General features: G+C 45.1%; 2 protein-coding genes across 2 annotated transcripts; one reads left to right on the forward strand and one right to left on the reverse strand.

The window, feature by feature from the left end:
• Positions 1–3607: 3607 nt before the first annotated feature.
• ZBTB3 (zinc finger and BTB domain containing 3) lies at positions 3608–5633 on the reverse strand (the record flags this gene model as incomplete). Its single annotated transcript, XM_080912173.1, has 2 exons — positions 5495–5633; positions 3608–5204 (listed from the first exon to the last, which is right to left on the reverse strand). The coding sequence occupies exon 2, from the start codon at positions 5150–5152 to the stop codon at positions 3608–3610; it is 1545 nt and encodes a 514-aa protein (XP_080768299.1). The 5' UTR covers positions 5153–5204; positions 5495–5633.
• Positions 5634–8999: 3366 nt separating this feature from the next.
• Positions 9000–13387, forward strand: POLR2G (RNA polymerase II subunit G). Its single transcript, XM_080911969.1, has 8 exons — positions 9000–9110; positions 9235–9344; positions 10001–10160; positions 12053–12103; positions 12212–12277; positions 12375–12446; positions 12888–12921; positions 13132–13387. Exons 1-8 carry the CDS (start codon positions 9099–9101, stop codon positions 13143–13145), a joined length of 519 nt encoding a protein of 172 aa, XP_080768095.1. The 5' UTR covers positions 9000–9098; the 3' UTR covers positions 13146–13387.
• Positions 13388–14212: the final 825 nt, after the last annotated feature.

Raw genomic sequence — 14212 nt, forward strand, 5'->3', positions numbered from 1 at the left:
AGACCCATTCCTTCCATAGTTTAGCCTCAAGTGTTTAGTCAATGTGAGGGGTCATACAGGTTAGCTTTGCGGTGGAGCTAAGCTAATTCTTTAAATTTTGAATGTTCCTGTAGCCTGGCCTGCACTTGATCTCTTGGAGGTTCTCTGTGCTGGCCTCCTGGGTGCTAAGATTCCAAGCTGGAGCCATACACCAGCTGTCTTTATTCTAATTGCATTAGTGTTTTTTCTGCTTCATGTCAGTATGTGAGGGTGTCAGACCTTGGAGTTAGAGACAATTGTGAGCTGCCATGTGGGTGCTGGGAATTGATACTGTGTCCTATAGAAGAGTCAGGCTTTTTTATCTGCTGAGCCATCGCTCCAGCCTCACTAGGCTATCTTTACACACTGGTTCTTCCTAAGTTGCCCAGGCTAGCCCAATCTGTTTTGCTCATGTAAATCTTCTGCCTGAGCCTTCCAAGTAACTAACTCATGTATATTCCACTCACTTGCCTTTAAAAACAAGTGTATTTACTTATTCATGGGTTCTTGTTCTTTTTCTTTCTCCTGTGCTAGGACTTTATGAATGCTAGGCAAGTACTCTCTCACTGAGTTACACTCTGGCCCTCTGCCTTGTCAGTTAAGTATTGGGCTGACTAGCTCAGTAGTGACTATTACTCAGACTGTCTAGAGAAACTATATCCATTGCATAAGAACATTGCTTTTTACTTTGAGGAACTCATGTTCTAAAGACAACATTCTTTTCAACTCCACTCTCTACTTTTTAAGTGAAAAATCATTAACTATAAAACCTGCCCCTTTGAAGGCAACTAATTTTTATAGGCATTTTTGATATTTACTGTAGGAAACACTGAAAAAGGTGCTCCACTTACCTAGAGTAGCTTTTACTATTTATACCTATATTTTGACATCTTGGGAGGAATTAAGGCAGTAATACATTTGCATAAATAAAATTGGAAGACATATATAAAGAACGAGCTGGGATTGGTTGTATATCCTGTAGTCCCAGTATGGATAAGGCTAAGGCAGAAGATCTAGGGTTTCAGGGAAGCCTGGTCTACATAACAAGATCCTGTCGCAAAAGACCAAGGAGGCAGGCATAGTAGTATATGCCTAGACCACCAGAACTTAGTGGGTTAAAAGCAAGTGGATCAGGAAGGAGGACAAGTTAATCCTCAGCTACTTACCAAGTTCATGGCAAGACCGGTCTACAAGAAACCTTGTCTCCAAAACCATAAATCAAGGAGGAAAAGGAGTATCACTGGTATACAATTCGTCTTTCATTCTGGAGAAGATGGGGTCTTTCTTTTTGCTGCCTCCAACTGCCAAGCAGCTGGGACTATAGGAGCAGCTGCCACTGTACTTGCATTCAGATTAGAAGTTCTAAATATGACACCTCCAGGAGGTAAGAGATAAAGAAAGCTTGTTTTATTTGGACTTTTCAGTTTTCCTTCCTGTTTGATTTTCACTTAGGTCCTTACGTGCAAGAGAGGTTGTGTATAGGGCACTGGCTGCCATGTTCTACAGCTCCACCCTTCAGACTGGAAAGTTGCTTCATCACATTGAGCTTTTTCCCTTCGTCCCATCTCAACACTTCACAAACTCTGGGTTTTGGTTTATCACTCTCTATTGCCAGTAGCTGCCTGTGTAAGTTTACTGGGATCTTTATGCTCTTTAGGCTGCTGTTAACACACTGTAACCTTTTCTGGAGTACTAGGGACCAAGCCTAGAGTCTCAGGTAGGTAAGCAATCAGTCTCCAGCCCCACACATTACAAGCAAAGGTCTAAGATTAGATGACTGTAAGACCCTCATGGGGTTTCCTGCTTTTGCTTTCTCAAACAGCTATCATTTGGGTGCCTTCACAGGTTCTTAGCTCCTGTGAAGTCTCTCCCAAAGGATATATTGTTTTCTCTCACCGGTTTCTTATCTTCAGATACCTCAATTCAAATTCACAAATAGGCAAAATCTTCTAGTTACCAATATTTGACACCTTTCATGACAACAGTGTCTGTTATTAAAACAGCCAAAGACATTTCTAGGTTCAGTACAGGTGACATACAGGTGCCATACAATCAAAAGAAGAAAACTATTGGGGCTGGAGAAGTTATGATTACCCCGTTCTTCAAGAGGATGCAGGTTCAATCCTCAACATGTACATGCTGGTTAACAACCATCCATAACTTCAGGTCCAAGATTCCATGCCCTCTTCTGGTCTCAGATAACAGGCATGCATGTGGCACATAGGCAAGCATGCAGCCAAAAACCCATACACAAAATAAGAATACAGAATGGGCAGAGAGGCAGCTGGATCATTGTGATTTCAAGATGGGCCTGTTCACAGACCCATGTTCCAGGACAGCCAGAGCTACGCACAGAGAAACTGTGTCTTGAAAAAACAAAATAGGAATACATTTTAATTTTGTTTTTTGAGATAGGGTTTTTTTTTATATAAGACTTATTTATTCTATATAAGTACACCGTAGCTGTCTTCAGACACACAAAAGGGCATCAGATCTCATTACAGATGGTTGTGAACCACTATGTGGTTTCTGGGATTTTAACTCAGGGCCACTGGAAGAGCAGTCAGTGTTCCTAACCACTGAGCCATCTCTCCATCCTGAGACATCTTGGAACCTGCAGACTAGGCTGTCCTCAAGAGATCCATCTGCCTCTGCTTCCCAGTATTGAGATTAAAGTTCTACTATCTACCACTGCCCTGCCAATAAATCTGCTCTTGGTGTTTTGAGATGGTCTTTCTGTGTAACAGTCCTGTGTAATTCACCACTACAGCTGCTAAATAAATACATCTTTTTTGTAAAAGGCCAGTTGGTGCTGGTACACAAATTTGATCTCAGCACTGGGGAGCTAGAGGCAAGCTTATCTCTGAAGTCTCACCTGGTCTACAGAGTGAATTCCAGGACAGCCAATGCTGTTAGACAGAGAAACCCTGTCTTGGAAAAAAAAAAAAAAGCTTCTACCTACCTTGAACCTTTGCTTTGGACCAGTGTAACAGGCATATTGTCTAAAGTCACAAGCCAAGTGCAACAAACTTTATGACCTTGAACATATGAATAAGTCCCAGGTTTCTAGAAAGGGAGGTGGGGCTAATAACCCTCAGAAGTCGTCAAGAGCCTAGAACACAAGTTCAATTCCAGGAACCCATGTGTAAGATCCCTCTCTGTGCTCTTTCCCTAAGTCTATACCACCCTCTCCCTGTCTCACTTTTTGCCTCTTAAGCAATTAGACCCACACGCTTACCCATACAGGTGTCAGATAAAAGAACTAGAGGGCACACATGAAGGCATGCAGACTTGAAGAAACCAGTCAACACCATTCAAAGAGATAGTTTCACTGCTACTTTTATGTTCCAAAATGTAGAATGAGAAGCAGCTGTACCTCAGGAGACTTCCCAGTGCCCTTGGAAAATTGGCTGGCCTGCTTTGCCCTATAATGTTCTGTTTATCTGTCTGGACAAGAAAGGGGTAGACACCTTCAGCTTGGGAAGAATCTTCATTCTGCCACCCAGAGTGATGAGATGCCTCCAACCTTCTCTGTAGCCATCTAACAATGGGAAGAACAGGCCTGGCATCATTTTGTGCCCCCCGGATGTTAATTTTTGGGACCAAGTACAAAATCTTTGGGTGGACCTCCACCACCACTGCTATGTCTCTCTGTTGTTTGGGAGCTAGAGAGGGGCTGCACCCCTAAAATGGTGCTAGCCTCTGGATCTGGTTTGCTGCGTTTGGCCAGGTCCTCATTGTGAGCCTTGCGGATGTGGCGGTAGAGGTCCCCTGACTGCGTGTAGCTTCGTAAGCAATAGCGGCACTCATAGGGACGCTCACGCGTGTGCACTGTGGCATGTCGCCGAAGTGTATAAGAGCATGAGAAGGTCTTTCCACATGTCTTGCAGGTGGGGACATCCTCTGCAAAACTACCAAAGCTCCCTTGGGCTGCTTCATACTCAGAAGGAGGGTAGAGCGGTTCATGCAGGGCTGGTGGTGCAGGCAGGGGTGAAGTCACCAGCCCTCGATGATACTGTCCTGGACCTGGCAGCAGATGGTATGGTAGATGAGATTCTGGAGGCAGGAAGTGGTCACTTGGCCCCACTTCCTCTAGTCCTGTTGCTCCTGGCTCCTCAAAAGCCTCTCCCTGTGAAGGCTGTCCCCCATACATTGCTCCTCCAGATGGGAACAGTCCTTCAGATCCCTGAGGCTGTTCCTCTGACAAGTCAGTCTCCTCATCGGAGATCACAATAGCCTCTACTTTTACCTGGACCAGTTCTGCTTCAACTGGAGCTGGAGCCTGGGATAGAACTGGGGCTGGTGCTGGGGGTGGGGCTGGAGCCGGGGAAAAGAAGCCTTGCAGCGGCCCTCCAGTATCCCTTGGTTCCACCACCCTCAGACTCTCAGGAACCACATCAAGAGGAGTCAAAGGTTCCACTGAAACTGCTGGAAGACCTGAAGAGAAGTAATTTACAGGAATGGTCTCTGTAGAGCTACTGGGACTAGCAAGAGAGACAGAGACATCAGCCACTGGTGGAGGAGGTGCCCGAAGATGTGATGAGTCAACTTCCATGCTTGGTTGTGTAGTGTCAGCCCCACCAGACACTGGTGGCTCATCCACAGGTAAGGGAGTGGCTGGACCCTTCCATTCCTCTTTGCTCCAGCGGGCTGATGGTTCAACAGATGCCAGTAAAGGCTGTGGGCCTCGAGAACTGGCCGACAAAAACTCCAAACTAGCAGGATTGGTTTCCTCTTCCTTCTTGGTACTGTCTGCCTCTGCCAGAGCTCGGGCTTGCAACCGTTGCTTACAAACCTTAACAATGTCATTCATGTGCAAGTAGCTTGCAGCTGCCAGTACATCTTCTAGAGGAGTATCTCCCCGAAGAGCCAGCTGGCCGGCATACATAAAGTCCAAAAGCAACCCAAAGGCTGGGGCCGTGACAATCTCATTGTGAATACACACCAGATCCCTCTTGTCCAATTCCCGCTCCTTGTAGAAAAGCTGAAAGAATGGACTGCAGGAGGCCAGCACAGCCCTATGGGCCAAGAACTGGGTACTACCAACCATCACAGTGCAGTCACAAAGGAAACCCTGGGACCGTTGCTCCCGCAGGCTCTGAAGCAGCTGCTGACTGTGTTCTGGGAACTCCATAGCACCCCAAGGAGGGAAGGGTGCCCAAGAAAGTTCCCTACCACTGAGCTCCCTGGGAAGAAAAGACAGTGAGTTAGAACAGGTAACTTCCACAGCAACCTCCACATTAGCCCTTAGAGCTGGCTACCCTAGGCCTCTGGCAACAGGCCATCCCCCACCCTCAACCATGTTTCAGTTTACTTCCCTTCTTTTTCCTACTGTCCCACCCAAAGACCTGTTGGCTCCGCCCCCTAAACCAAACGTTAGGAGTCGTCCCCGCCCCTATTCGAAAAAAAGCCCTGCCCCCGGAAGTCCCGCCCCCTAACCAGCCTGTGCTTCCTCGATCCTCAGCCGGTGCCTTACAGTGACTCCTCCAACTAGGACTGTCTTTTGCGCCCAAGCTTTCCCCGGCCGATGCCTTCACGCCCCAGTCCCGGAACTTCCTGCGCTTCTCCCTCTCGCATTCCAAGGCTAAGAACACCCAATGTAGGAACTAGCAGAGAAAGCTGAGCCCTCACCCACGACCTAGCATCTACCAGGAGAGCTCCGCCCCTTCCCACCTCCACCGTCTTAATTGGCCCAAGCTTGCCTTCTCTCGTTGTGGATTGGTTTATTGTGCGCTCGGTACCGGCTTCTCCAAATTGGCAATCCCTGCCATCGCTCAGGATTCGAGGCTCACGATTGGTTGTTGCTCCTGTCCTAAACTTTTCTTCCTCATCCCGCCTTCTTTCCCCCAGAGACTTCAGGATTGGCTGAACTTCACCCGTTTCCTGTAGGGAAATTACCCGCTTGGGTGGGGCGAGGTTGGCTCTTACTCTGAGTAATCGGGAGTAAATCCTGTTTCTCCTGCTGAGTGCCTAGAAAGAGATAGAATAAAATGGTGTGATAGCCTGTAGGCGCACGTCTAGACCAAGCTTTGCCGAACTGTGGGCAGTAAGCCACACTTCTCAAAAGTGCAGTTCAGTCTTGCAGATTCCATCCTCAAAAATTACAGGATGCACCCACTAGTTCCAGGCTTAGTAGTGGTGTTAGGAACTACCTGTAAATCTTATAGTGAAGATGATGAACTGTTCTGTAGGCAAGGCCTAGTAAGGACAGGAATGAGACAGAGTCTAAGAATATCTGTGTTGTTAAATTCTTTTTCTTAAGGGAAATGGAGGGGGGCTGCGATCCGGGTGTAAAGTGAATAAATAGAAAAAAAAAACTTTTCCTTTTGGCCCAAATAATAAGCCAAGATACTATGCCACTAAACGCTTGGGCCCCAGAGAATTTATTGGGCATTGGATTTATTTACAGAGCCTAGGTGAGGAGTGTGGGTGAACCACTTCAGAAGGCCTGGGCTGAAGTGTTCTTGTAGCCATATAGAGGTCCCTCCCCCAATCACTCTCCAGCTATAAAATTCTAGTACACACTCACTCACCCCTACCTCACAGCCCTGGAGATCCCGGGATCATGTGCAATTAGGGAAGAATTATATACAACTGGCTGAGGGGAGCGACTGGATACTCGTGAGGATCCTCCACAGTCCCTCATCTTATAAAGGAAAGTCCATGGTCAACAAGCATAGCTGAGACATCTTCTGCTTGCAGACCCTCCCTGCCAAAGTACTGAGGATGATAGTAGTTTTCCTCCACAGAGAGTCCTGTACGGTCCCATGTGGTTGTGCAGGTCTGCAATACATTCAAGAGGTACAAGACGGGACATCAGAACTTCAAGTGCAGCCAGAACAACAGAGTTTCAGGACAGCCCAGACAGCATAAAACCCAAGTGTAGGTGGTATGTTCTTTTGATCCCAGCACTTGATAGGCAGAGGCAGGCATATCTCAGAGTTTAAAGACAGCCTGGTCAATATAGTGAATTCTAGGCCAGCCAGAGCTGCACAGTGAGTTCCTGGAAATAGTTCCAGGACTGGATTTTGTTTGTTTGTTTTTTAAATATAGCTATTTCTTGTTTGCTTAAAAGGATTTCCCCATGTAGCACAGGTTGTCCTAGAACTAGGAGTGCTCCTGCCAATCTCTTTACATTCTGAAACTGTGGGCAAGTACCATCACAGTTGTCAATGATGACGGGTCTAGTGATGAGGAAGCTGAAGAGACCTTTCCCCCACCTTTTCCTTTTTTTTTTTTTTTTTAATGACAGGCCCCCACTTAGCACAGGTTGTCCTTCCTCATGTTTGCTCTTGTGGCCAAGGATGACCTTACATTCCTGATCACTCTCTACTAAAGTCCTGGGAATAAATTTTTCAGTCTGTAGATGCCCAGAGTAAAGGGTGTAAAGAGATCTCTGTCTCTTGTCTACTCTATTTAAATGCAAATTATACAAGGTTTTCAGGAATGTGTAGGTGCCCTGTCGTTCCACACCAAATACCACTTTGTGCCACGTAGTCTCAGGTGTAACTTCAATTTTTCCAAACACCTATGTTTAACAATGGTTCTTAAAAGCTTTACTCTCCTTTGTAGCCCACCACCCACCAGAGGCAGTGGAAGAAAAAGGATACAGGGGAAGTGGGCCTGTCTAGAAAGTTTCTCTGGAGCAGCTCCTGTCTGTGTTGTCTGGATATCAGCAGTTCAGTTCACAGATACAGCAGCAGTCCAGATCCGGAGATTCGGGATGTAAATATAAGTCAGCAGCAGTGGCATGACCAAGCAGAGACAGCCAGGCCTCAGCCTCCACATGAGTCAGCAGGAGGGACCAGGAGGAAGACCAGGAGAAGTTCTAGGCTGGGCATCTCTCAGGGCAGTGAAGATCAGCAAAGACTTGAGACAAGTGTTGCACAGTTAGCTCTATAAGCAAGCCTAGCTCAGCCTCCATCACTGTCTATCGAGTCCTATTTATACACTCTCCAAACATCCACCTTCCTTTGGCTCCTGAACTCTGGGATTTAAGGCATGACACCACTTCCAAGTGATTTTTGTTTTCATTGTGTTTACCTAATAATGTATATTATCTGTATATGAGTTGGAGCCCATGAGTGCTGGTACCTTCTGAGGCCATGAGAGGATTTCAGGTCTCCTTAGAGCTGAAGCTGTGAGACTTCAGATGCAGGTGTTGAACTCAGGTCCTCTGTGAGAGCTTTATCTTTATTTTAGATATAAAAACCTTCATTTTAATTTTATATGGATGAGTCTTCTGGCTGCATCTATGTCTGTTTACCACAAGGGTGCAGTGTCCATTGAGGCCAGAGAGGGCGTTGGTCACCTAGGATTGAAGTCTAGCTAGTTGAGTCACTATAGTTGTTCTAGGCATCAAACCTGTTTCCCTTCAAAGAACAACCATTGATTTAAACTGTTGAGCAATCTCCCCAGCTACCCAATCTTTATTTTTATTTTACAAGCATGAGTGTTCTGCCTACATTATGTCTGTGCCACTGGCATGCAGTGCTGAAGGGAGCCAGAAAAGGGTGTCAGTTCCCCCTGAACTGGAGTTACAGAGAAGACTGTGAGCTACACTGTGGGTGCTGGGATTAAATCCTGGACCTCTGCAAGAGCAGCAAGTGCTCTTAAGGACTGAGCTATTTCTTCAGCCCCTAAAATAAAATTAAAAAAAAATTAATGTGTGTAAATATTTTACAGGGTTTGTATACATAGCCCTGGTTATCTTGGCACTCACTTTGTAGATGTGGCTTAGCCTGGAATTTAGAATCTGTCTGCCATTGTGGGTTTAAAGCATGTGGCAACAAGTCAGACTTATAATACCCTTAGCCTTTTTTTTTTTCCTAAGGATTTTCGAGACTGGGCTTTTCTATGTAATTCTGGCTGTCCTAGAACTTACTTTAAGTAGGTTGGGCTTAGGAACGCTGATGGGCAGGCCTGAGGGGGTGGGGCTTCATGTATCCCCGCCCACAACGTTAAGCTTGAATCAGATCAGCGGAAGCGACAGCGAAGAGGTAGTGGGACCTTTGCTAGTGCTTCCGGCGAGGTCGCTCTCTGGAGTGTTCTGGGCGCTGCGGTTCAAGCTTCTGTAGAAGATGTTTTATCACGTAAGCTGGATGCGGGGTAGCAGCAAGGGCAGGGACAGGAGGAGCCTGGAAGCCGGGAAGGGCCGACTGGTCACCTCCTGTGTTCAGTGTGGCTGGCGGACGCTCCATCTTCCTTTCTCTGCAGATTTCCCTGGAGCACGAGATCCTCCTGCATCCACGATACTTCGGTCCCAACTTGCTCAACACGGTGAAGCAGAAGCTGTTCACCGAGGTGGAGGGGACCTGCACTGGAAAGTGAGTGATTCACAGTGTCGTCTACTGAATGCACGCACAATGACGGTAGTTTGTAACCTCTACTTAACTCCTTCTGTCGGGGCTTGGCACTTATTCTGAGGAACTCTTTCACCCTCTCCGGCACCCGAAGCAGCTAGGTTTTGCCTGTTTTGGGCCCTCTGAAAAGTTGCTAAACAATTTTTTTTTCCATTGTGTGAGATCAGACCGTTATTATTTGTGTTGGGTTTGGAGGTAACCTCACTATGTGGACCAAGCTGGCCTCTAATTCAGAGATCTGCCTGCCACTGAGTGTTAGGATTAAAGGCTTTTGTCACATTTTTCTCTGTCTCGTTTGTTGTTTTTGAATGACCTAATTCACCTTTGACCCTGGTAAACCCTCTTGCCACAACCTGGCCTGAGACCCCAAGTCCTTCTGCCTTTGTCTACACGGTACTGAAAGAATAGTGTATGTCAGCATATCTGGGCCTTCTTGGGCATTTACTGTACAATTATGAGAGTATCATTTAATATTTCAGGTACTAATTTCAGGTGTCCTGCCTCATCTTGATCATTGAGCTATCTGAGCAGAGGTTCCATCACACACAGCTTCCTATTGCTGGTGGCTTTTTAGAGGCTCTTGACATACAGTAGCTGTCTTTCTTTCATCTTTCTTGCAGATATGGCTTTGTAATTGCTGTCACCACCATCGACAATATTGGTGCTGGTGTGATCCAGCCAGGCCGAGGTTTTGTTCTTTATCCGGTGAAATACAAAGCTATTGTTTTCCGGCCCTTTAAGGGTGAAGTGGTGGATGCTGTGGTTACTCAGGTCAACAAGGTAAGAGTGTTACTTATAGAAAGGCTTTGGGGTATTTCTTAAGGTGAGAGTCCACTTTTCTTAAGTCTTTTGTTGCTGTTAAGATTTATTTTATCTTAGTTTTGGTTTTTCGAGACAGGGTTTCACTGTGTAACCCTAGTGCCCTGCAACTCAACCCACAGACCAAATTGGCCTTGAACTCAGACATCCACCTATCTCTGCCTCCTGAGTTCTGGGATTAAAGACATGAGCCACCAACACCCAGCAATTTATTTTATTTTTAATTATTTGTATGTTACCTGGTGTGAGTTCGAGCCCATGAGTGTGAAACTTCTGAGGCTTCAAGAGCTGGAGTTGAGACCCTGGATATGGATGCTAAGAACTGAACTCAGGTCCTCTGCAAGCACTGTCAGGCACTCTTAATTATTTAGCCATCTCTTTAGTCCCACTTTTTGGTTCTTCACTATCCTTACCTGTCAATATTTCCTAGCTAGCATGGGAGCCTTCTGAACTAACATCAGCTACAATGGAAACCTGCATCGACTGAGTAGTTACTGTAACTGGTAATATGCAAGCTACTCCCTGACCTTTTCTTTTCCACTCTCTTCTCCAGACCTGAAGGTCAAACCTCACAGTTCAGCTAAATTTCCAATCCTAAGACTTTTATTCATTTGTTTGCTTTTGTTTTTTGAAACAGGGTCTCACTGTGAAACCTTGGCTGGCCTGGAATTTATTTGAGATCAGGCTGACTTTAAATACATAGGGATTTGCGTGCCTCTGCCTCTTTTAAGTGATAGGATTAAAGGCTGGTGCCACATGCCTGTCTTTGTGTGGATGTTTTGTTTGCATGTTTGTGTACCACGTGTGTGCTTGGTGCCCATAGGAGGAGTGTTGGCTCTCCTAGAACAGGAATTAACAGAAGGTTGTAAACTGCCTTGCAGGTTCTGGGAACCAAACCTAATTTCTTTGAAAGAGCAACTAGTTTTCTCAACCACTTGAGTCATTGCTCTAGCTATCTCTCCAGCTCTTTTTAAAATAAGAGCTGAGGCTAGGCCTGTGATTTTAGCACTTGGGAAGCTGAGTGAGATTTATGTAAGTTTTAAACTGCCATGGGCATAGAGTTGAGATTCAGTCTCAAACAAAAAAATAAGGATCTGGGATATCGTTTGGTGAATAAAGTGTTTCCTATGCAAGCACGAGGACCTAAGTTCTGATCCCAGCACCCTTGTAAAATCCAGGTTTAGTAATACAGGCCTGTAATCCTTCCAACTTAGAAGGGTGAAATGGATCACAAGTTTAAGGCTTGCCTGGGCTATATAAAGTAAATGCATGATTAGGTAGTGTAATTTAGTGATACCCTGTCTAAAATGTAGAAGTTAAGTTTTTTAAAAGCCAAGGGTCATATAGCTCAGTGATTTAGGGCACCTGCTGGTTCTATAAGACCTAGTTTGGCTCCCAGCATTCACATAGTGGCTCACAATCCATCTTCTGTATCTCCTAATTCCAAAGGATTCTAACATCCTCTTCTGCCTTCCATGGGCACTGCATATACATGGTGCACAGGCACACATGAAGTCAGAATACTCTCGTACATAAAAGTAATACATAAAGATGTAAAGAAATGGGCTGGAGAGATGGCTCAGGGGTTAAGAGCACTGACTGCTCTTCCAGAGGTCCTGAGATCAAATCCCAACAACCACATGGTGGCTCATAACCATCTGTAATGAGATCTGATGCCCTCTTCTGGTGTGTCTGAAGACAGCTACAGTGTATTCATATTTTAATAAATAAATAAATCTTAGAGAGATGAAAACAAATGCTACAATTTAGACTGTTATAAAACATGAATAATATAATTAGGAACTAGATAAAGATGCTTCAAAGCCTTTGAAACATGATCATTTTCCTTCCAGGTTGGGCTTTTCACAGAAATTGGGCCCATGTCTTGCTTCATCTCTCGACACGTAAGTCTGGGCATACTGGGTAGAGCCAAGGAAGAGAAACTGGTCTGTGACTATCATGTACCAATGCAGCTGTTTGAAGTGCTAACCTTTGTGTCAATTTCCTTTCAGTCCATCCCTTCAGAAATGGAGTTTGATCCAAATTCAAACCCCCCTTGTTATAAGACCATGGATGAGGTGAGCAAGTCAGGAAAGTTTGCAAGAGGGATGAGGATGACTCACACTGAGCCCAATCCCCAGTCGGCTTGACTACACTGTTCTTTCCTTTCCACAGGACATTGTAATTCAACAGGATGATGAGATACGCTTGAAGATTGTAGGGACGCGTGTAGACAAGAATGACATTGTGAGTCTCTTGCTTGATTGGCCTGGAACTCATGAACCTCCTGCCTCAGCCTCCTAAGTAGTTAGAAATAGTCCTACTGAGGATTTCTGAGAGCTGTAAATTTCTTCTTTTTTAGGACATCGCTATTTTAATATTTTGTAAAACTGTATTGTTTATGTCAGTGTGTGTTCGAGAATACACACTAGATACAGTGTGACATTTACACAGCTGTCAGATTCTCTCTTGCTGCTGTGGATTTTGTAGATGGAGGTCAGGTCATCAGGGTTGTGCAGCAAGCTCCTTCCTCAACTGCGCTGTGTTTCTGGCCAGAGCTGTTGACCTCTTGCCATCCACAATTGTTGGGATTTCTGTGCTGTTTCCATGAGGAGGGAATGGATGATAGGAGGCTTGGAATCTGGGTGGGGCCTTGCCTCACCTTCCTTTCTTCCTTTCCTCCTGCAGTTTGCTATTGGCTCTCTGATGGATGATTACTTGGGTGAGTACCTGGCGTGGCTGCTGGGACTATTCCCTGAAGAAGGGATGTGCTGGAGAGAGAATGGCTATAGGACTTAAGTGTCCTAGTCAGAGACATAAGAAGTTGTCATTCTGTTCTCTTGGAAGTCCCAGATACCTACCTGTCCTTGGGGTGGGAAATCTTTGGTTTTTGGCTGCCTGGAACACACTGATGTTTTTCCTGATTTCACAGGACTTGTGAGCTGAGCGAGGGAGCCTCCAGCCTGGTTTGGTCCTGATTTTGAAAGGATGACTTTCCAACAACTTGACTGTCCTACCAGAGGTTCAACCTGGTCACTGTTAGGGAGGAGAGAAAGTTCCTTGTCCTCAGAACACTTCAGTTGTTTCTTCCAGCTGAGCTGTGCTCTTAGACTTTATTCTTGTGTTCTAACCATAAACATGTTGTCCTGTCTTCTCTTGGTAGAAATAAAAGCTATTTATTTATTTTATTCTTGGTTTGGTCTTGTGATTTTTTTTTTTTTTTTTTTTTTTTTTTTTTTTTTTAGAATTTGGGGGAAAGTGAATAACATTTGAAATGTAAATACAAAGAATATCCAATAAAATTTAAATTAAAAAAGTTATTTATTGGGCTAGAGTGCTCAGAGGTTAAGAGCACTTTACTCTTATAGAGGTCCTGATTTCAAGTCCCAGGAACCACATGGTGGCTCACAACCATCTGTAAATGGAATCTCCTGCCTTTTTCTGGTGTGTCTGAAGACAGCCATCTATGAGATCTGATGTCCTCTTTTGGTATGCAGGGATATATGCAGGCAAAACACTGTACATATAATAAATAATCTTTTTAAAAAGATGTAGTTATGTATGAATACACTGTAGCTGTCTTCAGACACACCAGAAGAGGGCATCAGATCCCATTATAGATGGTTGTGAGCCACCATGTAGGGAAGTCTGAGACTTAGGATTCCACCTGCGTACCTGCTTTCTCTCCCTCCCCGCCACTATGTATGTATGTATGTGTGTATTTGTATATATATATATTTGGTGGCCCCGATGCTAATTTGGAAAGAAAGGGAGGGGAGATAAGCTCTTCACAGGGTGAAGTGGAAATTTCTTAGGTCTGATCAGGTGGGACACCTGTTGTTGTCTAGATGGTATGACATATTGCTGAGAACTAACTTTCAGTGTGGGATGCCTGTCCTTGAGACTGGCCATCTGTCTCAGGCATGTGCAATTAGGAATCAGGCCTCTGAAAGTGTGTGTCTGCTCATTAAAGAGTAGAATTCTTTGTAACTTAAGATAAAGTGTAGAAAGGG

The sequence above is a fragment of the Micromys minutus genome, assembly GCF_963924665.1.
Source record: "Micromys minutus genome assembly, chromosome: 2".
Taxonomy (NCBI): Eukaryota; Metazoa; Chordata; class Mammalia; order Rodentia; family Muridae; genus Micromys; species Micromys minutus.

Excerpts from the sequence above, each read along its gene's own strand:
- POLR2G (XM_080911969.1), top strand. Across the intron at positions 9,345-10,000 it reads GAGGGGACCTGCACTGGAAA|ATATGGCTTTGTAATTGCTG; the intron begins GTGAGTGATTCA and ends TCTTTCTTGCAG. Across the intron at positions 12,278-12,374 it reads GTTATAAGACCATGGATGAG|GACATTGTAATTCAACAGGA; the intron begins GTGAGCAAGTCA and ends TCCTTTCCACAG.